At 46.9% G+C, this 27,592-nt stretch overlaps 1 protein-coding gene across 3 annotated transcripts in view; it reads right to left on the bottom strand.

The window, feature by feature from the left end:
* ano2b (anoctamin 2b) overlaps positions 1-26,024 on the bottom strand; it is a 32,983-nt gene extending 6,959 nt beyond the window's left edge. For 2 of the 3 annotated variants that reach the window (XM_077004898.1, XM_077004900.1), the window contains exons 1-20: positions 25,800-26,024; positions 25,145-25,477; positions 20,810-20,908; positions 20,562-20,716; positions 20,315-20,369; positions 19,978-20,029; positions 18,952-19,007; positions 18,800-18,847; positions 18,596-18,660; positions 18,323-18,457; positions 17,752-17,912; positions 16,971-17,053; positions 16,326-16,409; positions 15,557-15,643; positions 8,664-8,738; positions 8,299-8,500; positions 7,160-7,271; positions 6,721-6,778; positions 6,395-6,495; positions 1,879-2,030 (exon numbers count right to left, since the gene is read on the bottom strand). In XM_077004898.1, the coding sequence (XP_076861013.1) occupies positions 1,879-2,030; positions 6,395-6,495; positions 6,721-6,778; positions 7,160-7,271; positions 8,299-8,500; positions 8,664-8,738; positions 15,557-15,643; positions 16,326-16,409; positions 16,971-17,053; positions 17,752-17,912; positions 18,323-18,457; positions 18,596-18,660; positions 18,800-18,847; positions 18,952-19,007; positions 19,978-20,029; positions 20,315-20,369; positions 20,562-20,716; positions 20,810-20,908; positions 25,145-25,477; positions 25,800-25,832 (2,146 nt within the window). In that variant the 5' untranslated portion in view covers positions 25,833-26,024. The remainder of the gene's footprint in view (positions 1-1,878; positions 2,031-6,394; positions 6,496-6,720; positions 6,779-7,159; positions 7,272-8,298; positions 8,501-8,663; positions 8,739-15,556; positions 15,644-16,325; positions 16,410-16,970; positions 17,054-17,751; positions 17,913-18,322; positions 18,458-18,595; positions 18,661-18,799; positions 18,848-18,951; positions 19,008-19,977; positions 20,030-20,314; positions 20,370-20,561; positions 20,717-20,809; positions 20,909-25,144; positions 25,478-25,799) is intronic. The other variant, XM_077004899.1, reaches the window with a different exon arrangement.
* Between the last annotated feature and the right edge of the window lie 1,568 nt (positions 26,025-27,592).

Genomic DNA, 27,592 nt, shown 5'->3' on the forward strand with positions numbered 1-27,592 from the left:
AAAACTGAATTAGTATGAGGAGAGGAGAGGGGAGGATAGGAGAGTAGAGTAGAGGAGGTGAAAAGAAGAAAGGAGAGGGGAGGAAAGGAGGGGAGAGGGGAGGAGAGGAGGGAGAGAAGCCTACATTTGCTTATATGCATATTGAGGGGGAAAAGAGTCTCAAGTTGCCTCACACAAAACATAAGCTCAGAGTGAGCTCAGAGTAAGCTGACTTATTTAAAACATTTGAAACACTTCTTGGATTTCCAGTAAGCCTTCTCAATTCCTCTGAATTGAATTGAACTATGAATTGAATCTAAATTTAGACCATTTGGATTGTGATTTCTACGTCTATAAAAACCATTTTATAATCTGTCAAAACACACCATGCCTAGACGCCATAGATCTAGTCATGCCTGCACGTATTGAGACCAAGATCAAGCCTATAATTAGTCTACTAGCCCTCGACTTGTCAAACATATCTAGCCATTTGTTAGAACATGATTTGAACAACAAAGGACCCCCAAGCAACTCAAACCTGTAAGAGTCCCAACAGTGTGGTGAGCTGGCGACTTTCTCCAATTAACCAGAGAGCTCCGGTCATAGGAGGCAGCAGGGTGCAGTGTTTGACTGCTGTGCCTCAACACAAAGGCTTCTCCTCTGTGGCCCCAGACGCACATGGAACATAACCTTTGTGGGAAATAGCATTTCCAGCTTCCACTTGACTGACGTTCGCCATATTTCTTCACAACGAAACAATTGCTTGTGCAGATCAGGCCGGGGGGCATACTACTAAAACACCCAAGACCGTGACGCTATACTCTTTCAGATCTGCGAGCTGTGCATGTTCACAAAAGTGCAGTTTGAACACATTGTCGCACCATGTGACCTGCACGGTGGGTTTCACAGTTTCTATCTGACCTGCTCTATGTGTGTCTTTTCCTCTATCTCACTCATTCGCTCTATCGCTCTTGCATTTCCTCATATCATACATAGTCACACAGTTCATGTAACTGTATTAGGCTAAAAGGTCCTTACAAGTCACATATGAAATCACTGAAGCCTTTTTTGAAACCTTTCTGAAACATTGTCTTACATTATGTAAGAAATGTATGCCTAGTTAAATTCAAACACTTTCTCTTTGCTAGAGAAGTTCATTTGAGCCAGGTAGATCCACTACAAAATTACAATGATTCTTACATACAGTACAATCCTATTTAGAATCAATGACCTCAAATCCTCTTTTGCCAACAATCAGAACTCAAGACAAAAAGGATTTAAAGGCTAATATGGACATGAAATCTGAGAACTTGGTTTTTGTGTCATATATCAACAGAAAGTAATTTTTTTATGTCTGTCAGAACTCTGAAAACTCCAACTACAGCACTAGAATACAACCTGTTATGCTAACATGTTTAGCCTGATTCAAACATCTGCATTTATTTCTTATTTCTAGTTATAATACATATAAATATCTTACTGGCATGTAAAAATCCTATTGAGCGGTTGGAGAATATGAATCAGCTGAACTGTAAGCCCATCACGTTTATTGGACGTCATACACATTGTGAAAAGTGCCGTCGAATGCACGTGGAGCCAAGCGCACGTGTTCACGTCGACTGCTATAAGCAATGAGTCATGAAATTCAATACAGATCAGTCTCTAATGGAAACCGACCTGCACATTTGTTAACATGACTGAAATTAAAACGCAGCCCACCTCAACTTGTCGGTGCAAATACTTGTAAGTAGCATGCACACTCTACAAGCCCAAGGGGTCTTAAAATGAAAACCAGGAGCCTGGGGTCATGGACGCGTGCATTCCTACGGGGCTCGGCTTCTGTCGGCACCGCCTCCCTTCCCGAGGGCTCCGCCCCCCTTCAGACGAGAGATCACTCACTCATCTCCATGTATTCAGGTGTGAGGCCTTCAAAGGGTTCCAGGTCATAGTCCAGATGCCACTGGCGCAGACTTCTGCTGGTCTGCTCCACACGCTCCTCTGGGTCCTTCAGGTTCTTCTCCTTCAGGGAGCGGAAGAGCTTCTTCAGCTTGCTGCAGGGCGGGGCCAGGTGAGAGCGGAGTGGGGCCAGGTGAGGGGGCGGGGCCAGGTGAGGGCGGGTTAGACAGGAAGATGATGGCAAGGGAAGAGATTAGAGGGTGGGAGAGAACAAAAATCTCTATGTCAATAACGTATGAACGTGGCATCTGATCAACTTTAACTTCAGCATATATCTTACACAAGGACATGCTATCTGGAAGTTGATATGATTACATAATGTCTTTTGCAATGTTCATGGCTATGTTGGTGCCTAATGATTCAATTAATTCTTAATTCATCCAATTGATTTGTATAGTTTGTATAATTTAAACCACTTATGATGTCAATATTTCTTTCTTGGATTTTGTTTTTTGCTGTTACCTGATTAGAAATATCACAAGCCAGGTCTAAGTATAGTACATAATCCATGATAGTTTGGCAGTACAGAGAAAGATCCGCAAATGCTCACATACATCATCATCATCATCATCATCATCATCATCATCATCATCATCATCCAGACAAAACATCCCAGAGGAGCCTAAGACTGGATCATGCCTTAGAAACCTCACTGTTGCACAATGTGTGCCTAACGCTGTTTAGCTCAGATCTGTCTCTTCCTCCAAATTTTGAAAGTGAACTGCAACACACACACACACACACACACACACACACACACACACACACACACACACACACACACACACACACGCACGAGGACAAATGGATGTTTAATTGCAGACGCCCTCGGCTCACCTGTGTGGACCCGACTCTTCCACACCAGGCACCAGACAGCAGGTATCACACCTGCACCCGTCCTCCACCCCATCCATCATCCAGGCCCTGGAGCACGGGTGGCCGCTACCAAACGTGCGGGTGTAAAAGCAGGAACCGCTGGCCACGAGGGCACCGCTGAGACTCCGCCAAAGGGGAATTAGGCAGCAGACGGCACTGGACCCGTCTCTCCTAACTCTCACCTACTGCACCTCTTCCTCATTATGACACAGTAACTTTTAATCCTCACATACACCCAAATGCAATAACCTTCAACCAAAGGAAAAATAAAAGAAAGCATATACCAGCATCCAGGCTGTATACTGCTGTCAGGGGCAATACTTGTAAGGTGCCCCGCGAGGTGCCCCGCGTGGTACGATGCTTCTGCATGTCACAGAACGGTAGCTCGCCCGGTGCCCATAAACTGCTTTGTGCTGTAAAGTTACAGTGTAAGAGAACAGTGCCAGCCTTCTAATAGCAGACATTTCATCTCAGTAATCAATACCCTGCCACGCTGCTAATAAACTGGATACATTGCTTGCTATGTGTTTTCTTGACTACATGTGGAATATATCTTACTTAAAAAGTTATTTGGTGATGTCAAAAGGTTATGGCGAAAGTGACTGTAACAGCAACAAATCTGCCCAAGAACCATAAAACATAGTCACTCATTGTTGGCCAACCTGGATATTAGTTTCAGCGTGTGGATCTGTAAATATAACCGTACTTCATCACAAAGGCATGTCATAACAAAATAGCAGTGTTCAGTGAATAACAGAATGGTTAAGATGAGTAACAGAATGGTTTCATGTGAGTAAAATCATTATCTTAAGCACACAAGTTATGACGCACAGATGAAAAATGTGCTATATAGCTAGCCTTAAAGATTTCTTAACATTAGTCATAAAGACTTCCGACAGCTCATCGTCAAGACATCCTACAGCTGGTCAAGACGTCCTACAGCTGCTCATAAAGACCTCCTACAGCTGTTTGTAAAGACTTTCTAGACCTACAGCACCGTTTCCCAACAATTTAGCCAACAATTCTGAAGCTACATTTTCCTGTAGCTTTCATTTACGTCATCCGCTATACTGCCTCTACATTTTATTGAGGAAACATCTTTTTTTACTTCTCTAAAGTAAAAAACTGGACACTTTGCAAAGTACCTACATGAGCCGACGTGAGACGCACCTCGTGAGTGAAAATACATCAAGGAGAGAAAACAAGGGGACAGAGTTGTGGAAATAGTCCTGTCAAAGGCCCACGCATTCAGGAGGACACGGACAATGTAGTCCACAACTCTGCCGATTAATGGCCCCAGTCAAAACCACTAAATGTAACTGATGCATTATTTATACCCCCAAAACATTGGCTTTTTACGGCGCATTACTTTTTAATGGCATTGTAGCATAAGTGCTTTCCTCCAGCTGTGTTACATCTGTCATTAAGCAGCTGTTGAGGTGCATTCACATTTGGTCATGCGCCAGACCAACAAACACACACACACACACACACACACACACACACACACACACACACACAGAAAGCCTGGCAAACTCTAAAGTGCAGCTAGATGGACAATACTTAACGGAGCAAAATTACACAACACACACACACACACACACACACACACACACACACACACACACACACACACACACACACACAGCCTGTACGATGTGACAAGAGTATGATAGGCAGTAGAGAAGTCTGTGGGGAGATTAGAACTATGATGTAGGTCAGGTCTGTGTAGGGAATTGTGGGATATTGAGTCCTCCTGTCCCCCCTGGCCTCCATCATAGTGCTTTGGCACCAGGCACACTGCAGCCCCGTGCCTTCACCAGTAACGAAGGTGGGTATTTATAGAGCAGAACAGGAGAATTGGTTTAAAGTCACGCTCTCCTCCTCCTCTCTCGGGCCTTTCCAAGGACTCCACTCTTGTCATCTGCATTCTTTCGCAAACTACTTTAATGCGAGGACTTTTTTCCCTTGAAAGTTTAAACAGCCATAAGTGTAGACTGAGTGCGTCTGACAGAAGGATCAGTGTGACGGGCATCGCACTGATGGTGGTTGGTCATATCAGGAGCCAATCACCATCTCCGGTGCACACGGTGCTGGCGGGATCACGGTCATCACATCAACTAGTTACACTTCAATACATAGTGGGAAATGTCACTTCGGAAATCTCCAGAAGAATGTAGAGGTGTTTGCACATGCAAACAAGCATATACACAGACACAAACAAACAAACAAAAGATAGAGCAGGCTCAGGAGCCAATGAATGATTGATTCCGACCACTGTTGTATGAGCATGTGGTGTGCCTGTTAGTGTAAACAGCCGTTTTGCGGCCGCACACCACGACAGGTGTAAGCCGAGTCGCGAGGCCCGAAACCTGAGACGCCCCCGCCGTTTCGGGCCGGGCCGGCAAAGGGGCGGGAAGGGGCACGCGTGCTATGAAACTGGCACATCGGTTTAATTAAAAGGAGTCTGAAACACAGTATGGTATAGATGCGAAACAGGGGTGGGGATGAGGAGTGACGTGGAGCTTTGACCCAGGTTCAGCTCCTGGGCCTGGGAAACCAAATCCAGATATAGGATGTCCCCAAAACGCCGGGGCACGTGCTCCAACTCAGGCCCACGTGCTCCTCGGGACACGTGAAGGAGGGGGTGCAGGACGGGAGGTCGGGTTGGGGGCGGAGCTCCTCTAAAGAACAGCGGAGGGGTAGAAATAGGTTAAAAAGGGATTTTCAGTGGTGGGGAACGCGCGGCCCAAGGTCCGTTCTGCTCCGGGGAAGTCGTGTCCTAGTTTTCCACCCTTCCTGTTCAAGAACTATTGAGTCCTCATGGCGAAAAGTCATCAGACACATGACAACTTCAGTTAGATGCAGAATCGTCTAGCAAAGCATCCACCACTGTTACTTTGAAAACAAAAACAAAATGCAAAAAAGAAAGAAAGCGGGATATTTCGGTTTCAGGGCCACTTGGAGTTCAGAATTGGTTAATCCCTACTGTCTCTGACATAAGCGCATAAGATGTATAGCTCAAAATGTCTGTTTCTGCATAAGCTCCTGTGTGGACATGGAAGCCCTGTGCACAGGGGTGAGTTCTGCACCAGAGGAGAAATAAACCAAGCATGAATACCTTTGATCTCGTATAATATCATGTCTAATTAGTATTTAACATGATGATTGCTCAGGTGCCTCTGTACATGTACACACATGGCATGCAGCAAGAATGTGTGTGTGTGTGTGTGTGTGTGTGTGTGTGTGTGTGTGTGTGTGTGTGTGTGTGTGTGTGTGTGTGTGTGTGTGTGTGTGTGTGTGTGAGAGACAGATTGAGAGAGATAACGCCAAGACTAAAATGTAATGAATACCAGTTAAAGGCCCAGAGGATTTCCTGTAAAGGAAAAAGCCAGGAGATCTCTGATCTGAGCCCATTCCTGAGGTATAACCATGGAGTCCTCTAACAAAGTCATTATCAGAGGAGAACAGGTCGTCCCACCATCTGCTGGCGAGTCTTTTCCACTTTAAAGGGAGGATGTGAGCGTCTCACAGCGAGCCCCGTCTGACGGAGGTGTGCGGGTGGAGCGGACGAAGCACTTACGGAATGCCGATCTCAAAGACGTTGTTCTGAATGAGCTGCTTCCCCAACATGATGATGCTGAGCTGAATACATAACTCAATGAGACAACCACCGGGAGCACACTGAGAGAGAGAGAGAGAGAGAGAGAGAGAGAGAGAGAGAGAGAGAGAGAGAGAAACAGACAGATAGAGAGGGGGCAGGGGGAGAGACAGACAGAGAGAGAGAGAGATAAAAATTTGCTCTAAATATTAAATCTAAATCTAAATAGGAAAGTACACAAAGAGAGAGGAGAAGCATACAGCACACAGCAGACATGCACGCATGCACGCACACCCAACTAAATTTACCTCTTCCATGCGGTATTCATTGAAAATATACACATAGTCCCCAGGCCGGCCAGCAAACCTGTTGAAAGGAGACAGAGAAAGCCAACAGTCCCAGCTGGTTAAACAACTCCTCATTTTTCTGCCTCTCCCCGCAGCCCTCATAATGAGCAGTGTGTCTGGTTTATTTTAGAAGCAGTGTTCGCACTCAAACCTCCTCCGCAGGGAGAGATGACTCAAAGGGCTTCCTCCTGACCACCTGTATCCTTCATTATCACACAGCATACGGAGAACAAGAGTGTGTGTGTGTGTGTGTCTGTGTGTGTGTGTGTGTGTGTGTGTCTGTGTGGTTATGTGTGTGTGTATTTCTCCCATCTCTTTACCCAGTCTCATCTTTTTGTATTTCTCTCCCCCAGCTAGTGGTAAAATGCTCTTGCTTTAAGGGCGGACCACGTTCGCCTACCTCCCTTTGAAGAAGGCGACATAGAAGATGGGGGCGTAGGCGTTCATGAACTTCAGAAGGAAGGCCTTCAGTATCAGACGCTCCTCAAAGTTTCTCTCCGTCTTTGGAATCTCTGCAAGCACATCGCAATAGGATCCTTGAGGCGGGAAAAAGCGGTTTCTGTGCTACATTGTTTTCAGACTACATTGACCCTCTTTTTATGTATATGTGACATACACACCAAGGTAAGGTAAAGAAAGACCTGTCATGGTCTAAGAAATCTGGTCAATATAAAGATTCTTCGAACGTTCAGAAGCACCAGATAAGCCCACTGGGGATATTAGGGGCTTCCAGCAGAACCAGTTTACAGTGTAAATTGTTCTGGGATTAATTACATGCTTCAAGGCAGTTGCAGCTAAATCTTCCATTTTACAATGCAGATTATTGTCAGGGCTGCACGGATGCCGGTAGTAAAAGCACAATAAGGCCATAGCACCAGCATCCATAATGCATATGAGATAGAGGGTGTGTGTGTGTGTGTGTGTGTGTGTGTGTGTGTGTGTGTGTGTGTGTGTGTGTGTGTGTGTGTGTGTGTGTGAGAGAGAGAGAGAGAGAGAGAGAGAGATTGTGTGTTTGTTCTAAACCTGTATTCATAAACTTTGTGAGAGAAAGGCATTTAAAATACTTCAGACATAATATAGAGTGTGTGGTGATCTAAACCAAACTAATACACTATCTAAGTGCATTAAGAAGTAGGTTAAAACATGGCTGCCACAGCCGTGTGGTATGTGGTGGAGTGTTTATGCCTTATTCAGTAGGTGGTTAAACATGTCCAGGCCCCACCACGCCCCACCACGCTCATTTATTTAAAGGTCTCTTAAGGAAATATCGGGAACATCCGAGCCCTCTTTCTCAGGGCATTTCTGCATGGGCAGGAATGAGCACAATCACACTTTCATGGCCGCAGTATGACGGAGAACCCACAGGGGGCGTAAGGGAGGGCAGGGAGGAGAGAGGAGGTGTCCGGATACAGACAGCAAGTATGTTGGCAGGTACTGTTCTGATATGGTGAGCAAATGAGTGACTTTGGAGTGACTTTAAAGGGATTTTAAAAAGGAAATAAATGAGTGTAGGCAGAGTCCGGGGGGGGGGAGTCTCACCCAGCTCGGTGAGCCAGACCGCCACGGAGCCGTAGATCTCGTCCAGGATGAGGATGACCACCAGGTTGATGATGACGGCGGTGGCCGTGACGGTCACGCGCACGTTGGACTTGACCTGCGGGTCGGGACTCATGGCCAGCAGGGCGGAGATGGTGATGCGGTACATAATCACGGCGAAGACGGCGGAGAAGGTCACGCCGAACTTCGCCACGCCACAGGAGGGAGACGGCACAGGCCAAGACAGGAAAGAAAGGGATGGAAAGAGGAAAGACCCAAGAAGCCAGGATGAGGAAATACGCGGTTTCTGAAGCAGCGGAACTGACTTTTTAAGCTGAGCTGGTTATGTTTAAAACACCAGTGCTCACCATGAGTAGAATGGAGGAGATGTTAATGAAATATCCAGGCACCCTGTCCCACCAGGTAAGCTTCTCATCTCCAGGCTGTGGGGTGAGAAAGAGGGAGAGGGAGGGAGGGAGAGAGAGATAGAAAGAAAGAGAGAAAAGAAGGGGTATTAAGTAACAACCTGACAGGAATGTAAACCGTGTGATAGCATATGGTGACTAATGGAACTGTGTATTCAGTGAATGTGTGTGTGTGTGTGTGTGTGTGTGTGTGTGTGTGTGTGTGTGTGTACACCTGGCGTACAGTCTGTGTTTGTTAATGTGAATATGTTTTGGCTTTTCTGTTCTTGTCCAAGTTATTGCCCGACGTTGTTCAAGTTTAAATGACATTTCCCATGTTCATGCTGCCCTACAGGGTTATTTTAATTATGACAGCGTTACTTGTAATGACTACAGTGTTACCTGCGCAAAAACCGAGCAACATTACCGCTATACATTAATGACTTTCCACTATGGCAAGATGCATTTCAAGCCTCGCCAAAGGATTCTCAGAAGAATCAGACATGGCTAAAAACCTTCAGACACCCATGAGAACAAAAACAACATGCTTCAACTAGCTTAGTTTTTCTAACGTTATCTTTTACTTCCTAATAAAAGCACTCAAGCCAAGAACAACAGCACCTGGAGAACTGGTGTCACGCATTACCATAAATCAGCACAAGCCCAAGAAGCAAATCCGGTGATCGGGGCGTTGGCAGGAGGCCTTAACCCACCGCGTACCCCTATGATTAGAGATCAAAGCTGATGAGTTCAGTGAATCTGTTGTTGTTTCTTGTTTTTTATAACTTTAAAAGCTACAGTCAGGTTAATCACTGGCACACAAACAGTATGGCTGAAAGAGAGTGCCATTCACTGTCCCAGTCTCTCAGCACCTCAGCATACCCAAAACAAGGAGAAATATAAACACTGTTAAAGTGGCAAAACTTTTGCAAATGGCATCATTAAATGACTGACACACACACACACACACACACACACACACACACACACACACACACACACACATACACGCACGCTCCATGCAGCAGTCAGAGCTCTGGGACATGCACACACTCTAAGCCTCTTGCTGCTCTGACTGGGCCCATTAGGTGAGCGTCAGCACCCCCTAGACGGCCGAGACTAAACCACGCGAGGAGACGGGAGGCTCCGGGCCGGCTACACGCCGCTCAGCCACGCTCCAGCGAAGCTGTCGGGACGCCGCGGCTTTGCCGTCTGTGAAATAACGAACTGCGGACCTCGGAGCAGGACGACTGGCCGGTGACCTCTGCCACGCGTGCGAAAGCCCGGCGATCGGCTACCCAGCATGCCATCCGGGGAGGAAGATGACCAGGGTGAGCCGGGCTTCCTCCTGAGGCGGGCGGGAGTGGTGCGGAAGGATGTACACCACCAGTCGCACGGCAGAGGGCATCTCAGAAGTGCAATCCATGGGAAAACTTTCCACCTTCAATTATGGTGCAACTATGCCATCAGTCTAGCACACACACACTCCAAGAATCAATGGCTGAAAAGGTGGAAAAATGTGCAGACAAACTTATTCATGAGTGAAAATTTGACCAGTTGCTGTGCACGGAGAAAGTAGCGGCCGTGAGCAGCGGTGAAAAGGGCCCCCCCCCCGTCCCCCAATGTCAGACGTGTGGTGCCTGCAGTCGTACATCTGGACCGGGGCGTGTGAGCCTCTGGGAGCGTGTGTTTTCCCCGCCAGTGGGCCAGGGCCATCGGGACACGGATCCGGTTCGCTGGGTTGGTCCTGCAGGTCAGCGAGGGTCGGCCCGCGCCCAGACGTGGGCTGGAAGTGGAGCGACGTGAGTGGGGGAGCCCGTTTGTGAGGGAGAAGAGACTCACCCGACGCCGGGGCGCTCGTGACCCTGTGTGTCAGCAGAGGGAACGTGGGCCTCATCGCACTCTCCGCACTCTCCGCACTCTCCGCACTCTCCGCACTCCTCTCCAGATCGCCTTGAAAGCAATCACCCCGAAGCCAAGCCCACAGCTCTGCTGGCATGGTGACAGACCCATGGGTTCGGGTGGGGGGGGTTTGGACCAGGCTGCACCAAGCCCGTCTGGTAGCCAGTAAAAAGCTTGGCATCGCAGGGATGTCCTGTGAGGCCCCATGATGCTTTGCATAGTTGATGCCACAGCGTGTGCCAGCCTTCTTCTCCTTCTCCCAATGTCCAGAGCCATAAGCCATACAAACAGAGAGAGAGAGAGAGAGAGAGAGAGAGAGAGAGAGAGAGAGAGAGAGAGAGAGAGAGAGAGAGAGAGAGGGAGAGAGAGAGGAGGAGCTGAACTGCACCCTCGCTGGCCACACTGTTCAGCCATGACACGCATCACGCTAAGTAGAGTGCAGGATCTTCAGGACGATTATGGCCAGGTCAGCGCTGCACATGCCATCCTGGGCCGGGTTGGGGGGGGGGTTTTGGGGGGTGGTTGCGGGACGTAATTCCAGAGATGCACACTTTGGGTCTGGTGAGGGAATGTGAAAGATGTCTGGAGAGGGCTGAGTGATGACCGACTTCGGGGCGTTTGGTAGGATAAGCTGATGGGACACGCATTGTTAAATCCCGCACACACCCCACCCACACACACTCTCATTCCTGCATAATACCCCAGAGCTGATTGGCTCCCACTCCACTGTCACACACGCCTACACACACACAAGCCCAGACCCTGTCACCGTGTCACCAAGCTCACGGGCCTCGAACAAACAGACCAGCAGAATTCCACTTCAGGTCAATATAGACCACGTAAAAACCTGCAGCAAACAGCCAGCTTATTGATTTGGGTCAGTCTGTACAGCAAAGCAGGGCAGAAACAGAGAGATCTGATTACATGTTTAGAAGTGAGCATCTTTACTGCATCAAATCAAAAAAACAAACAGAGCAGGGGTAGATCACTCTCAGAATAACACTCTCCTACTCCCAGATGGTAACGATCAAAGCATGTTTATCTGTGAGGGGGGTGTGGCTGTGCCTAACATACGCTCTCTTATCAGAAGTCCTGCTGTTTATTAATAGAAGTTAGTAATGGCACTGTTTGTTATAGAAAGATATAAGGCCACTGGAATATGCCTGATAAGAACAACCCCACTCCACACCCAAGAGAAGAAAGATTTGAGTGTCGCTGGGTTGCCACGGTGATGGGGCGGGAGCCGCAGATAATCCGGTGGTTTGGCTCAACGCCAGGTAGCGAGCTGTGACAGCGCACTCCTCTATCTCACTCTCTCACTCTCTCTTTCACTCTCTCTCTCTCTCTCCGCCTCCGTCTCTCCCTCTCTCACACACACGCGTATGAAGTCAGAGATACACATATTCTTAAACACCACACATTAGGCTGGAGTTTAGCTCTCTCTGCTGGCCAGTGTGTGTACACAACTCAGGACAGCTGTTGCACAGTGTGGAGTCTAGAGAACGATGATGAAGGATGAGAAGCATAAGCTCACTTGTTGACTACAGTTACAGCTAGATGTGTCTGGGGAAACAACAGATCCTAGAAGAACAGTCCCTCCAGAACATTTCCTTAAGTACATCTCAAGTTCTTCATCTCAAGTTCTTCATCTCAAGTTCGAAAAAACATTCCCCAAACTCTCAGAGTCCATGACCCAAATACCTTTCAAATACATTACTTCCACATCCTGAATTTTTTCAATTCTTCCCAACCACATACACACACACACACACACACACACACACACACACACACACACACACACCATGTGTCCCTCATGTGCGTGTGTATGACGGCAACAACATCATCCCACGGGACTGCTTACTCAGAGCGTTTCAAACCTGGCATGTAACATGCACTCTTCAAACCTCACGTGTTACACACACCGTTCCAACCTCACAAGTTACGTATACTCTTCAAATCTCATGTGTTACACACACTCCTCAAACCTCACGTGTTACACACACTGTTCCAACCTCGCATGTTGCGTATACTCTTCAAATCTCATGTGTTACACACACTCTTCAAACCTCACGTGTTACACACACTGTTCCAACCTCACAGTTACATATACTCTTCAAACCTCACGTGTTACGCACACTCCTCAAACCTCACGTGTTACACACACTCCTCAAACCTCGCATGTAACACACACTGTTCCAACTTCACTTGTTACGCATCCTCTTCAAATCTCATGTGTTATGCACACTCTTCAAACCTCGCGTGTTACGCACACTCCTCAAACCTCACGTGTTACACACACTCCTCAAACCTCGCATGTAACACACACTGTTCCAACTTCACTTGTTACGCATCCTCTTCAAATCTCATGTGTTATGCACACTCTTCAAACCTCGCGTGTTACACACATTCTTCGAATGTGACGCTGGCACTAAAAACAGACCCAGTGATTTGGGAATGATGGGTGCCTCCTACAGCGTAAAAGCCCAGAGGCGCCCACGTCCCCTGACCCTTAGCACGGTGGTCGACACTCCACACCCAACTCCCACACCGGGAGAGACGTCCTTTAACACAGATGTGGATTTCTGACAGATCGAGTCCGACTGTCAGCCATACTATCACGGACAGAAGACCCAAATACATCACATGTGACCTTCACATAAGACAAGGGTTTCACGCAGAAAGTCACTTTAACTTGTGGACAGACGGATCTAGGAACAACCCCAAGAAAGTAGGCCACGGTCAGGACAGCATGGCCCTGGGAAAACCCCGGGAGAGAGATCTCCCTGTTCCCCACACTTCTGAATCATCTGTATGCCTCTAGTCATCTAGTCAATGCCATCTATCAGTTGTACCTGGTCTGGACTTAACCTTACTTAATGCTCTCTCTCTCTCTCTCTGTATATATATATATATATATATATATATATATATATATATATATATATATATATATATATATATATATATATATATATATCGATTCAAATTCCAAGAATCGATCCGATTCCAATTCTGAAGATTAAGAATCGATTTATTTCGATTTAATCCGATTTAGTCGATTCGATCCAATTCAGGGTTTAGTGTTATTAAAAATGTATTTGAGCTGTGTGTGTGTGTGTGTGTGTGTGTGTGTGTGTGTGTGTGTGTGTGTGTGTGTGTGTGTGTGTGTGTGTGCGTGTAAAGGAAAAGAGAGAGCGATATTCAAATGTCTGTCTCTTTCTCTCTCTCCCTCCTTCTCTCATATTCATACATAATATGCTCTTCTTTAAACATGGATCAAGAAACCTTGAGGATTAAATAATAATGTGTTACGGTACAGACGGTTTTACTGATTATTATTTCCATGATTTAAATGGTTTTTATGGTTGTATATATATATATATATGTTTGTTCCCACACCTCTGTCTGCCTGTTGGCCTGTGTTCCTTATCACCGTGTGCCATCCTCTTACTAACAAGTCTTGCTTAACCTGACTAATTTATCTAATGATACCTGTGGTAATTTAAATACTCTGGGCAGGACAAGTGGGAAGAACATGAGTGGAACATGTGCACTCCTTTGTCCACACAACATTCGATCTTGACAGGAGTGCCAGTATCACGCCTCAGGGGCCCAGAAGATAGACACAGATTTCTGGATGACAAGTCCAGCCAATGACAGGATCCTGTGGGCATGTAGTTTTCAACTATGTAGACAGGGGGAGCTGGTGAGCCAAACCCCATGCCTAATGGAGGAGAAGAGCTGATCTGATGGTATTACCCATAGTGCAAGGGTTAGAGGAACAGAGATAGCCATGATAATCATTAAGGGAATCCACTAGTTTTCCATAGTCCAATCACAAACAGTCTCTCTGAATACTATGAATATTCATATACCCTATGTAACACCACTTGATACACTTATAACACAATGGTCTGAGTGGATGTTGGCATCCTTCATCTTTTCCACACAGCAGAAATGATCCCATTAACCAATTTTAAGATTAAAAAAGTGATCCTCAAAGACATGACTTCTCAGAACTCCATGATATCAGAAAGCCTTTCGCTGGTTTCACTCTAGGCTGTGCACCATGTCAAAACCTTTCCCAGCCATCAATGGCTCATGACGCAGGAACTAGCAAGAGACATCCACCCACAAGCTTCCACTTCTGAAAGTGACATTAGCTGTAACTGAAAGCAAAAATAAAAATATCTGGCCTAACCTTGAGGGCGATTTTCTTCTGAGGGATGAAACGGACTAAAACAAATTACGTTTATTCCGTTCAGTCACAGTCACACGTGCACCTCCCACTGTTTCTTTGACCCACTTACGTGTCCAGTTACATATCAGTAGAGACGATTGGATGTAACCCTGTGAATTGGATCTTGGAGAAGTTGTGAAAAGTTTCTTTTATAGCTCCATATGGCAATGCAGAGCTGTGGAGTTTCTGGCAAACCTTCATGTGTTTTGTAAGACACAATAAACCACTCTCAGGATTCAAATACATTAGGCACACTCGGGTTTTCATGACAGGTACTACAGGGGTAACAAGACACACTGCAGCAAGCAAGTGTAGTCAGCGACACGAAACCGACTTCCGCACGGTTTGCTCCCAGCCACCACGTGCTGAAATGCTTTTCCATCTACACATCTAGCGAAAGGAAACACGTGCAGTCTGCAAGAGATTTTGGCAGCCATGCCTGAGAACGTCTCGCGGAAAGAACGACACTTTTAAGGCAGGAACCAAGGCGTTCGTCTAAGCCAACCACAGAAGAGCCAAGCAGCGGCGGAAGAGGGAACCCCGGTCACCCCGGTCACCCCGGTCACCCCGCAGTTCGGGAAGGGAAGGAACAGCAAGGCAGAGCGGCAGAGAAGTACAGCGAGCGGCTCTCGGAGAGCAGCAGGTGCGCAGAAGGTTCTAGAACGGCAGCAGGCGCGAGACAGAGAGAATGACACAGAGAGAGTGCAGTTACCGGGTTCCCCGAAGCCACGGCAGACAGCAACCACTGTCTCCATTTGTCTTTGCCCAGATCGCCGCCTTCTTCCATACTTTTCTCAGGCTGGAACACACAGAGCTCACTCATCACACACTCACAGGTGACAGCACGTAAACGAGTAGGGGTAGGTGTCCGGGCGACGGTGCCGCTCGTAGGCGAAGAAGTTGTGCTCTCACCATCCTCTCACTACTTGCTCAGCTCTTTCTCTCTCTCTCTCTCTCTCTCTCTCTCTCTCTCTCTCTCTCTCTCTCTCTCTCTCTCTCTCTCTCTCTCTCTCTCTCTCTTGCCCTAGCCCTGTCCCTTCTGCCCTGGCCGAACCCGTGTAGGGAGCGGCCTACCAACCTCCAGAAGTTCCCATGCCAAAAGCCCGAAGCCAGAGAATTGCATTGTGGGGGATTTGGCTGCCAGCTTACAACATTTGGCACCAGCCCTCGAACCCATAAGTCTGTATACTAATTCCTTTCAAGAAAACAAAGGCTGTCCGCTGCTATCGCTGCACTGCTGGATGGTGGTTCTCCACAGAGGACACAAACCAACACAGAAAATCTGCTCCGTCACCGCTCCAAACAACAACCCGACAGCATCTGACGATTCACGTCGGTACAAACGCAGCCTTTACTAAAGAGCCTGAACAGCAGATTCGAAGGCATTCCTGACGCTCTCTAACCCAAATGTGAAAAAAATAAACCACTTGGTAGGGACCAGAACATGAAACCGTACCACTTTTGATAAGCAAGCTACTCACCTCAGCTTTGTTCTTTTTCCTACATTTCTTCTTCCTCTGCCTCTTCTGAAGAAGGATGGTTTCGTATTTAGGCCTCGGGTGCTCCTGCAGACGAGAAGCCAAACGGTGATATTCATCTCGTGTTCGAAACGTGACATGCCTGCCGACCGTCCAAACTATATTCGGAGGATTTTGAAACCATGCGGACAGGTCAAAACCCACTGCAACTCAGAGACGCAAAGGAAGAAAAGCTCCAAGACTTATCAATGGAACCTTGAAGGGGAGAGTTTAGCAGAGGAATTGAAAACATTCAAACCTTTGCTCGTTCCTGACGGAGGAAGATTGCATTTTCGGAAGGGAAAGGGGAATATCTCAAATTAAAATCAAATCTATATGATCTGCAAAGCTCTGTGCTCATCGTTTTAGCTTACAGGACGTTTACAGCAAGCTAACTACAAGCACATTTAATCTGATGAACACAAATGCTTGTTCAGTGCCTCTTACAGATTCCCTCTTTAAAGCTTTGTGAATATATTTTTAAAACACATTCAGTGCTCGATGATGAAAACATGTAATGGAAAAACTCCTAGCTACCACATTATACTGTGTGACTGGGCGTGTCCACAGGTGAACTCCCAGCAGCCACTGGGAGAGAGCTCCACCCACCTCCTCCTCCTCCATGCCAGTCATATTCCAGCTGTAGTTCAGACTGTTCTGTCTCCTCTTCCAGTGTTCCAGAAACATGACCGCTGTGTGCAGGGGGGGGGGGATAGACCAAACCATTCATGAAACAAAATGAATAAGTGACTCATTTGTTGTGTTAGTGGTTCGTTTGGTCTGGTGGAAACCCCATCGCTCTCATTCCACCAGCACACTTCGATCTCTTCATCGTACGTTTACAAACCGGGATTACGAAATAACGCCATTCACGCTCGACAAAAGCTACGAAGACACGTGACAAAGCTGAACAAACGTCGGCCCGCCGCGGGAGAGTGATTGCGCTCGGAAACACATAAAGGCACAAACACACACTCCACCTGGCCCTCGGTGGGGGTCTGCGTGAGAGAAATAATGCATATGCCCCTCTGCCACACGCAGCTGTAGGAGACAAAGCATCACGACAAAGGGCAGAGCGAGGAGGTCCGGCGAGACGGGGACAGAGTCTGGGGGCCCGGCGGGCGCACACAGGTAACCCTACACCCGGCCCATTCACCTCCTGCATACACTGCACGCAACGAGCCTTTATCCGCATCTCCATAGAGACGACGCAACACAACAGATCCGCTCGCCGATGTGGTTTTTCGTTCGCGGCGGAGGGTGCATCCCGTCCTGTTCTTTTGCCCCCCCCCCCAGGACACGTGGGCGGGGGTGGGGAGGTGAGCGCGGAGGGGAGGAGACCGGGTGGAGGGGGGGGGGCTGAAGTGAGGGAGGAGATGAGCAGGCCTACCCCAGAGAGACATGAAGATGGCGAAGAAGACGGTGGCCGGGTTGTCGAAGAGGTGGCTGGCCCGCGCTGTGCCACAGGCCGTGCTCAGGTGCCAGAAGTCACACGCGCGGTCACACAGAGGACACATGGTGAAGTTTTGCTTCTCGTCACACATCTCCAGGCTGGGGGAACACAAACCACACACACACACACACACACACACACACATGATGTCAACCGGTGAATTGGCAGTAAGGAAGAGGAACTCTCAGCTACTCTGTTCTCCTGTCCCTTTTATATGAATGGGGTCTACAGATGTTTCTCTGTGGAGCAAATAAAATTAAATCTCTGCATTTGGGAAACTCAAACTGTGTTCACTCTGGTACTGACATTTTCAAAAGATCACAGAACTCCTCAGGGATGCGTCCTGTTTACACAGCAAGCTCGTGGCAATTTTTAAAGTGCTTACTAATCTAATAAGACAGTGTCCAATGCAGCTTCAAATTAGATGCTTTCACCGTGTCTTCAGATCTTATGCGGCCTATAGTTGCTAGCGGAGCATTTCTGTATAAAGGTGTGTGGGATCTCCTACCTGGGCACGTTGGCGTCAATGGTGAAGCAACCGTACAGGAACACAATGATGCCGACCAAAGAGGCCAGGCCCAGCAGCTGAGTGTAGGCACCAAGCCAGGCGAAGTAAAGGCCGATCTTCTCCCCGAAGTACTTCCTGAGGTCAAAGGGCAGAAGCTGTAGACGCTACGTGTGTGTGGATTAGCCCTTACAGCCTCATCTCTCATGAGGAGCCTTGTGGTATAGTACATGTTAAATATAGTACATGTTAAATATAGTACATGTTAAAAAATACCTGATAAGGTCGATAGGCTGATATTTGTAAAAAGCTCCATATTTGGCCCACTCATCGTGTAAGAGCTGAAAACGATAAAAAAGGGGCACAGGAATTAAAAACATGTGGAAGAGATTATGCTGAACGTAATACATGAATAATGTGAAATAATACAATAATAATAAATAATGCTGAAATAAAAAGCCCAATAGAGTGACATCCCACCTGTCTGTCATTCTTCCGTTCTGCTTGTACTGTGTCCTTGAAGTCTCCCTGTCAGCACACAATCAGAGTCACTACAAGCAGTGAGCGCAAAGTGGCTGGTTTAATGAAGCGCATTTGGTCATGAGGAGGAGAAATGCACTCGGCTGACTCACATCATGCAGGGGGAAGGCGGAATCGTACACCCCTTTAGCTACTAGGGTGGTGATGCCTGCAAAGAGAGAGGTCACCATGAAACACAAGAGAGAGGTCACCATGAAACACAAGAGAGAGGTCACCATGAAACACAAGAGAAAGATCACCATGAAACTCAAGAGAGAGATCACCATGAAACACAAGAGAGAGATCACTATGGAATATGAGATAGGTCATTGTAGATTTCCAGAGATCACCATGGAATACAAGAGATCACCATGGAACTCAAGTGAAAGATCACCATGGCACACAAGATGACTCCTGATGGATTTTTTTTTTTGAGAAGCCAACACACCGGTCCTGTTTGAAATGGAAGGCAGCTAACATGTAGAACACAACCTTTAATCAAAGTAATTAATCAGTCCTCAAAGGAACTACACATACACTCCTGTGACTAGCCCTCAATTAATAAAGTGACTCCATAGCAACCAGCTGGAGGGACCACCACCCCTCCCACCACCCCCACCCCTCCTCCACCACCACCCCTCCTCCACCCCCACCCCTCCTCCACCCCCACCCCTCCCACCACCCCCACCCCTCCTCCACCCCCACCCCTCCTCCACCCCCACCCCTCCCTCCTCATCCAATGATCCCTGCTTCAATTCTGAGCTAGTTTCTGGGTTAGCATGACCCAATTTGTGGAGTAGAAGAGATAGAAGGCTGAGTGAGGGCAGAGACAGGGAGCGAGGGAGCGAGGGAGAGAGAGAGAGAGAGAGAGAGAGAGAGAGAGAGAGAGAGAGAGAGGGAGAAGGAGAGGACTAGAAAAAGAAGTGTGTGTGAACCCAACTCCTGTCGACAGCTAGCCTCAATCTCCTCATGACTGCCGGCAGTGTCCATCTGCTAAGCAGAGCGGTCCAAGCCAACATATGGAGGAGAGCCCTCCAGAACGCGGGCCAGTGCCGGACCCCTCGCCATCAGCCTGGCTTTCCTCAGGATTCCTCTAAAGCCCCGTGCTGCTTTGCATTACAGATCGCTGCATTACTAACCCATGGTTTGGCAGGTCCGTGCACAGGCGGTGCGTCGAAGGATTTCGTACACCTGGGAGAGCGATAGAGTGAGAGAGTGAGAGAGTGAGAGAGTGAGAGAGGCAAACACAACAAAGTGTTCCCGGAAAGGCCTCAGTGGGACGGTATCCTAGTAATGGCCCTCTGGAGAGTAGCGTCATCTCAGACTGCTGGTAAATAAGCACATTATAGCAGCTCCACGCAACATCCAGACCGGCCAACTTAACACGCTGCCCAGTTTAAGGAAGGCAGGATTTCTGAAGGTAGTATTATATATATGTATAAAACATGCACAAACATACAACAATAAAGAACTCACAATCCGACTCCTTGTGGCATTGTCAAAGAACGTGTCTTTGCACTCGATGCTGTAGCTGAAACAGACAACCACATTAAGGTTCAAAGTAGGTCTAGCAAAAGTCATGAGTCAGGGTTTATGTTTTCGAGTTGCTTGGATGCCTACGGCACTAGGAGAAAGCTCGTTAAATTCCCCTCCCCCACCACATGCTATGAACCACCACCACTCCCCTCCCTCCACCTCTAGAGGTTCCCAGGTGGCATCTCACAGGTGGAGCTTGTCCCGGGAGAAGCTGTGTGAGAGGAACTTGGTGCGGTTCTGATGGTGCAGGTTGGGTACGTGAGGCTGGAAGGGTTGGTTAAGCTTCCTCCACACTGACGCCATCGTGGCCGACAGCCCCTTTTCCTCTTTTAGCTCGTAGCTCTGGAGGCGGGAAGGCGAGAGGTGAACACACAGGTAAGCTGAGACAGAAAGGATGCAGGTGTGGATACACCTGTGGAACAGAAGGACACTCGCCTTTTTGGTGGGCACCTTGATCTTCAGGAACTCCGCCTCCCTGCTCAGAACCTGCCAGGGGGCGTGTAGCCGGACGAAACCATGCCCGTGGACCTTGTGCTGCGACAGAGAGAGAGAGAGAGAGAGAGAGAGAGAGAGAGATTCAGTCTGGGAGGTTTGATCCCCGGCATGTCCTCAGGGCACAGAGGTAACCTTTATTTCTGGGCTATAGAAGCCTGCCCACCAGACATCGTTTGCACTGACAGAGGCGACATCACCATTACGCATAATTAACACTGATTTCCTTAGTTTGGATCACTACTGCACCAGCAGGTGTCTCATTCGTATTTCGTAAGTCCAGGGGGATAAAGGCTTCTTGGGATGCATGCAATGCCTGCCAATGAACTTGCACCAGCAGTCAGGCAGTATGTATCAAAACTCTGACAGTGTAGAGGTGTGACATACGACCATACAAAAACCTGCCTGGCAGGCATGACTACAATGATGAGACGGACCCTGCCATCTTTTCCAGCTCTAAGGAACCTGGGCTACCTCTGCTACATCCAAACACAGACAGCACACAGCACAACTGGGACACGAACCCGGGTCGCATCTGTCTGCGTGTCTGACACACTGGGCAGCACTTTGATAGGGTGCTCTTTGGGTATTCTCCGAGGGATTAATTACATTTAGAAAATATTTTGCATGCAGACAACAGCCACTAATGGAGATAAGAGGTCACTCCATAATACATATTTTTAAGGAGACTCTATACACATTACCTGCCTGGAGTATACATGCAGTGTGTGTGTGTGTGTGTGTGTGTGTGTGTGTGTGTGTGTGTGTGTGTGTGTATGTGTGTGTGCGTGTGTGTGTATGTGTGTGTGTGTGTGTGTGTGTGTGTGTGTGTGTGTGTGTGTGTGTGTGTGTGTGTGTGTTGGTAGTGTAACAGGACCCCGATGCTCTCCCTCCTACCCACATGGCGATGACAGTAATTGTATCTGTTCGGCCACACTCGGCTATGCCATCGTGAGCAGCGCGTATGCGGGTGTTCACAGAAGAGGGGAGGTGACGCTGACTATAAACGACAGGGCCGGAGAGATGGACAGATGGAAACCTGAGGCCGACCTCCCTCTGTCCCGCACTCCGACGCCCCTCCCCCTCCTTCCTGTCCCCCTGCACACACACGGGCACGCTCGCCCGTGCACACACAAAAATGGGATAAAAATAACATGTGGATCTGAGAAGGTTAATTAGGATAAGATATTCCAATTAGTCCTCCATCTCAGCAGGATAAGGCAATTAGGTCGATTTTTGCCTGGGCTGAAGAGGAGCTGCACAAACTGGGCCTGACATTTCAGGGGCTTCCAAAGCCCCAAAAGGGGAAGCAGACCCACATGCCAGGGTGAATCCTGCCTTTGACATTTGAAATAGTAGTTCATGACAGCGGTAAAGGGCAGACAGCCATGAGGCCTGTGAAAGAGGCTCCAGCAACATATAGACCTGACTGATGATGATGAAGATGAAGTCGATAATAATAATAAGATGATGATGATGATGATGATGATGATGATGATGATGTTGATCACTCTTGTGATACTTTGGTGAAAGGAGAACTTCACTGTCCAGATTGCTTAACCCATTACCTGACAGGTGAATAATTTATAGGCTGTAGCTTCCAGCGTTTAGCCACAGTCACAGTGCACAGCCTCAAGAAACGCGAGACCGCTGGACTTTTAAGAGTTTCGAAACAAAGCTTCATTAGCAATGAATGCTGAGAAAGCCACGACAAACAGCCCCGTGATTGCAGAAGCCTGCTGCCAAATGTTTAAACACTACAAACGAGTGATCTTTTTTGAGATCTGCTGACAAAGAAAAATACTGTCTACCAGTAGGATAAGCGTTAAAGAGAGCCCCGGGGAGACCTGTTTTCAGGTCAGTTAAGAGACACACCATGGTGTTAAATCCAAGGGCTTTTATTAGCGTTTACTCTCCAAAATGCAGTTTCATATCAAAAGTGGTACCAACTCTAACGTGCATTAACAACAGCAAATGATTCCGTATGGAAATCTGGTAAAGGGGACGGACTGGTAGTGTGAATAAGTTCATTTACTTATGTAACCCGGAGGGCTCTGGCGTCTCATGTCTTTCTCCACCAAAGTGCCATTCCCAGAACGGCCAAGCCCTCAGTGTGAGTCCAGGAAGCCCCTCTCCGATCTGCTCTATTCCTCAGCTCTGGTCTCAAAGGTTCATTCACCTGAATCTCATGTCTAAAAACACCACACACACACACACTGCGCATGGTGTATCTGCTCCTGAAGGGTGACACAGCATTCTTCCGCAAATCATCAGCCATGACGACGAGGACGAAATGGCTCATCAGCTGCCAACCTGAGAACAGCCTGCTGCACCTTCAGAACCTGCGGACGGACCGACAGCTCGGTCCCGCACGAGTCCCAGCACATCGGCCAACCAGGGGCTTACTACACACACACGGCACCGCAACAGCACTTCAATATCACTTTAATTCCGGTCTCAGGTTATAAACTGTTTATTAAAGTCAAGGAAAACAAACCCATCTAAGTGCAATTGAATTTCGTCAACGCGCCTTTTATCGGAGTTCCATTGCTTTTAAAATGTACTCTGGCAAGGTGCGCTGGCAATCTGATTAAGATCTGCATATTCAGTCAGCATTACAATGTAAATGATTAAATATACAATAATGGGTCTAGCTGAAGCACACTGTGTCTTGTTTTCCCCCATGTCTCCTGCTGCTTCAGTCTTTTGAAACACGTTTACAGATGTACGATCAGGTGAACCGAGTCAAGAAATTCTGCCATTGCTGAATTTGTCACTCATAGATGTTTAGTTCCAGCACACTTGCATTGCATTATATACGGTATGGAACAGTGGAACCACGGAAAAGTGTTACGACTGCTGGACTCTGAAATGGGAGGTTTATAGTATCATAGCAACCTTATTTATAAATAAATAATATACATATTGTACAAGTTGTTCTGCCACTTTAAAAATGTCTAAAAACAGATTTCAAATTCAGCATAAAGTACTTTAAGGAGGACCCATTTTAGTTTGTGGGGCACCAAAATAGTGAAGATTTTGCTGCTCAGTGCTATTCAACTGTATCACACCTACCTGACATTTGGTATGTTTTGCAATTTAACCAGTGTTCAGTCACTGTTTGTTAATGTCAAATCCAACATCTAAAAGGGCAGCAAAGAATATCCAATATAAAGGATCTTTTAGAGTAATATTGGAGGCTTGGTCATTTAGTGCTATTTCAAAAATTGAAATTGACTACTAATTAGGCAGTACAGCCCCTTCACCTGTATTGAATTTGTTTGTAATTAAATTTTTGTATATAGTATCAAGCAAGACGAAGACGCCTGATCTGCAAAAAATATGTGATACAACTACAAAGTGGTACACGTTCACGTCAGCAGGGTGATTCTCACACTCAAACAAAAAACACTTCAGATCAGGTGTAGGTTGGGTGCAAAAAATGAATTTCCTTATAACCTATTCATATTTTTTTGCCTCAAGCAGACGCCGAGAATAACCATGCAAATGAGTAACAGCATTAGCTGTAGAAGGATCATCAATAACAGCTCGTACACAGAGCTCAAGCGCTTAATGGGTTTTATCCATACATGCTGGGGCGGTTACACCATGAACCCAAGGTGCTCTTTGGCCCTCACAGGCTGGTATAGTGCCAGAGAGTGACCTTCTCAGAAGAACCTGGCATTGATTCTGCTGCACACTGAACACACAGCCAAGAGGAGAAACCCAAACCAAACGCCCACACACCGAAACTCCGCTGTGATGCACATGTGAGGTTGAACACACACATCCACCCACCCGTTCTCTCTCGGATACGCACGACACACACCACTTAACACCATGATTCATGAAGCAAGGGCAGACATGAACTAAATATCTGGAAAGTAACACTGATTGTTGCTTATGAAGAACAGCCAGATGAAACTTCAAGAAACTGATGCTAAAGTCTAAAGTATCAAAGTCCTTCTGTACTGGGTGCCTGGTGACAGAAACACAGCTCCTGTAAACAGCTTGCCAAAAATCATTCCATCTAAGATCCATCCAGCACATAGTACAACGGTTCTGTTAAAATATATTAACATTCTAAACGTCAACCTCAATAACAGTAGTTGTTTTTGGGGTTTTTTTTTCTTTTTACAAAACTACAGCCACTAGTGTATTCTGGGAGGCTGACACCATGCGCTGAACTGGCAGTAAGTGAAACACAGTTTGTCACCATAACAGAGAGTCAACAGAAACACTCGGATTACTCCGGAGAGTTATTCAGCCTTCACCCACCTCGCTGTCCCGCTCCAGATCGAGCCCTGCCTCCTTCAGGTTGGCCTCGAACTCTTCCCGGATCAGAAGTTTTTCCCCCTCCACCGGGTCGATGGGACCCATGTCCACCACCACCTCCGCGTGCTCGTCCTTAACCCCGTCGGGTTCCTTGCTACCCACCCGGGGGAAGCTGCCGTTGGAGATGACGGACAGCCGGTGGTGACCCGGGGACTCATGCACGGAGGAAGGTCTCCGGTACTGATACACCAGCACATAGTCCACTTTCCTCTTCCCGTCGGCAAAGTACAGCCCTTTGCCGGTCTCGTGCCCCGCGTCCATGAAGTTGTTGACCACCTGAAACGGCGAGAGCACGAGCGCAATGAGCGGAGACGCGGCGCGCGCTGCACTGTGCGCGTCTCAAATTCACGTCGGAGAAAGGGGGAGTATGACACGCATGGATGTAGGTCAGACTGTTGCTTCTTAATTTGGCTGCTCTCAATACGCTTAAATATAGAACGAAACACAGAGAGAGAGAGAGAGAGAGCAACACTGGTCTGTCGAGTTTGCACGTAAAGGTGCGACGTTCATTAAAATCAGTGCTTCTGTTAATTTAGGATCTAACTTAACAAAAACGCAACTACAACGTTCAAGTGCATTGCATAAATATCAGACTCACGGGTATCTTGTCATCCCTCGACGAGTGGAGCATGTTTGAGCTCTTGTGGGAAGCCAGAGATGCAGCGAATTAAAAGGTTTGGTGGCGGTTCCTCCACGCTTTGCGCGTGCCTTACTGTTTTTTTCAGAACATGTCCACGACGTAGTCACCTCGAAGTGACACGACTGGCCATTTGATTTATCGTAAGAAGCTGCATCTAAAGCACAATGGAACCAACCCCATCCGCGCGCTTGATTTTGGCACTGCTTGCGACTGACAGCTGACTGGGAAGCGCGCGCCTTGGCTCTCGCGCAACTACGGATCTCCATAGAAACTTGTGATTCGTCATTCAGTCATTCTAGCAATCAGAACACGCCTGTGCTGTCCGGACGTGCAGAACTATGAACGTGGCGCCAATGCATAAGCAGAAATGCATATAAGTATTTTAAAACTGGAGCGAAGAAACTTTTCAAGCGATTTTGTTGTTTATTTAGACACATAGGCCGGAGTAAACAAACAAAAATATTTATTATATAAAATCTAAATCCGTCAAAAGATGTTACTTTAAAAGAGCTGTTGTGAGGATATACGTTATAAATTCATTTTAGCTGGTTGTGCAGCCAGCATAGAACAAGAGAACTTAACGAAAATCACGTAATTTGATACCAAGTAACCAATCCATGAAAACAACTCACGATGGAGCCAGAGGGGTCATCAAACGTGCCTGTTACCGGATCAAATCCCATTCCAGAAAGTTCTTTCGCTATGCGGAATAGTCTGTCATTGTGTATGGAGGGCGACTCCATCATTTCCATGGTATCCTTCACCCTTTGGTCCATAGTATTATCTCGTGCTTCTGTTGAGTGAAAACATATCGCTTAAACCTTTTAATGATGAAAGACATTAAAGGACGATTTTCTGGAGAATGCTTTAAGAAAAATATCATGTATTTATTTGTGCAGTTTATGGTGTACTTTCAGTTTTTCACAAGGATGTAACAAAGTATTTCCCTTGTGTTCATGCTCCTTGTTAACCTGCAAGTAAGTAGGCTAAGTAAAGGTGGTTTAATGCTGGTCTATATAGTCGAGCCCACTCGCTGTTTATACTTGGGTTAAGTCAATAGCAAGAGGAAACGCCAGTCGTTTCGTCTTATTTTTGTCACACAACTAACGTGAGTTCTTCTAATTCTTAAGTAAGAGTCATTCTTTTGGGTTTGGGAGGTAGATGGCGGTTAGACAGAAAATTTACTAATTGTCTACTGATTTAAACGTCCATGTAAATTCGTCCTCAAATATAACATAACACTAATTAAATTCAGTTCATTTTGATATGGATAGCACTACACAACGTACATAAACCTGTTTTGTATACATCCGGGTGTACAAACACCTGATGACCAAGGCAAAGCATTGTAATAATAATGATAGATAGATAGATAGATAGATAGATAGATAGATAGATAGATAGATAGATAGATAGATAGATAGATAGATAGATCGATAGATCGATAGATAGATAGATAGATAGATAGATAGATAGATAGATAGATAGATAGATAGATATTAGTTACTTTTAAGCAAAGATTAGTATTAGTTCTTTAAAATTGGTTGAAACGTGTTCATTTGCTAGAGAAACGCTTGACTAACACGGACTAATGACATATAGAGTTTCCTGTTGTAACTCTTTCTGCCACTAGTTACTGAGCTTGGTTTCAGCACCATGGACAGTAATATGCAAATTACTTTTCCATAATAAAAATACATTAAAAAATGATCTTAAATTCGTAAACTTAAAGTAACTGCCTAAGAACGTTG

Source organism: Brachyhypopomus gauderio, chromosome 5 (genome assembly GCF_052324685.1).
Source record: "Brachyhypopomus gauderio isolate BG-103 chromosome 5, BGAUD_0.2, whole genome shotgun sequence".
Lineage (NCBI taxonomy): Eukaryota > Metazoa > Chordata > Actinopteri > Gymnotiformes > Hypopomidae > Brachyhypopomus > Brachyhypopomus gauderio.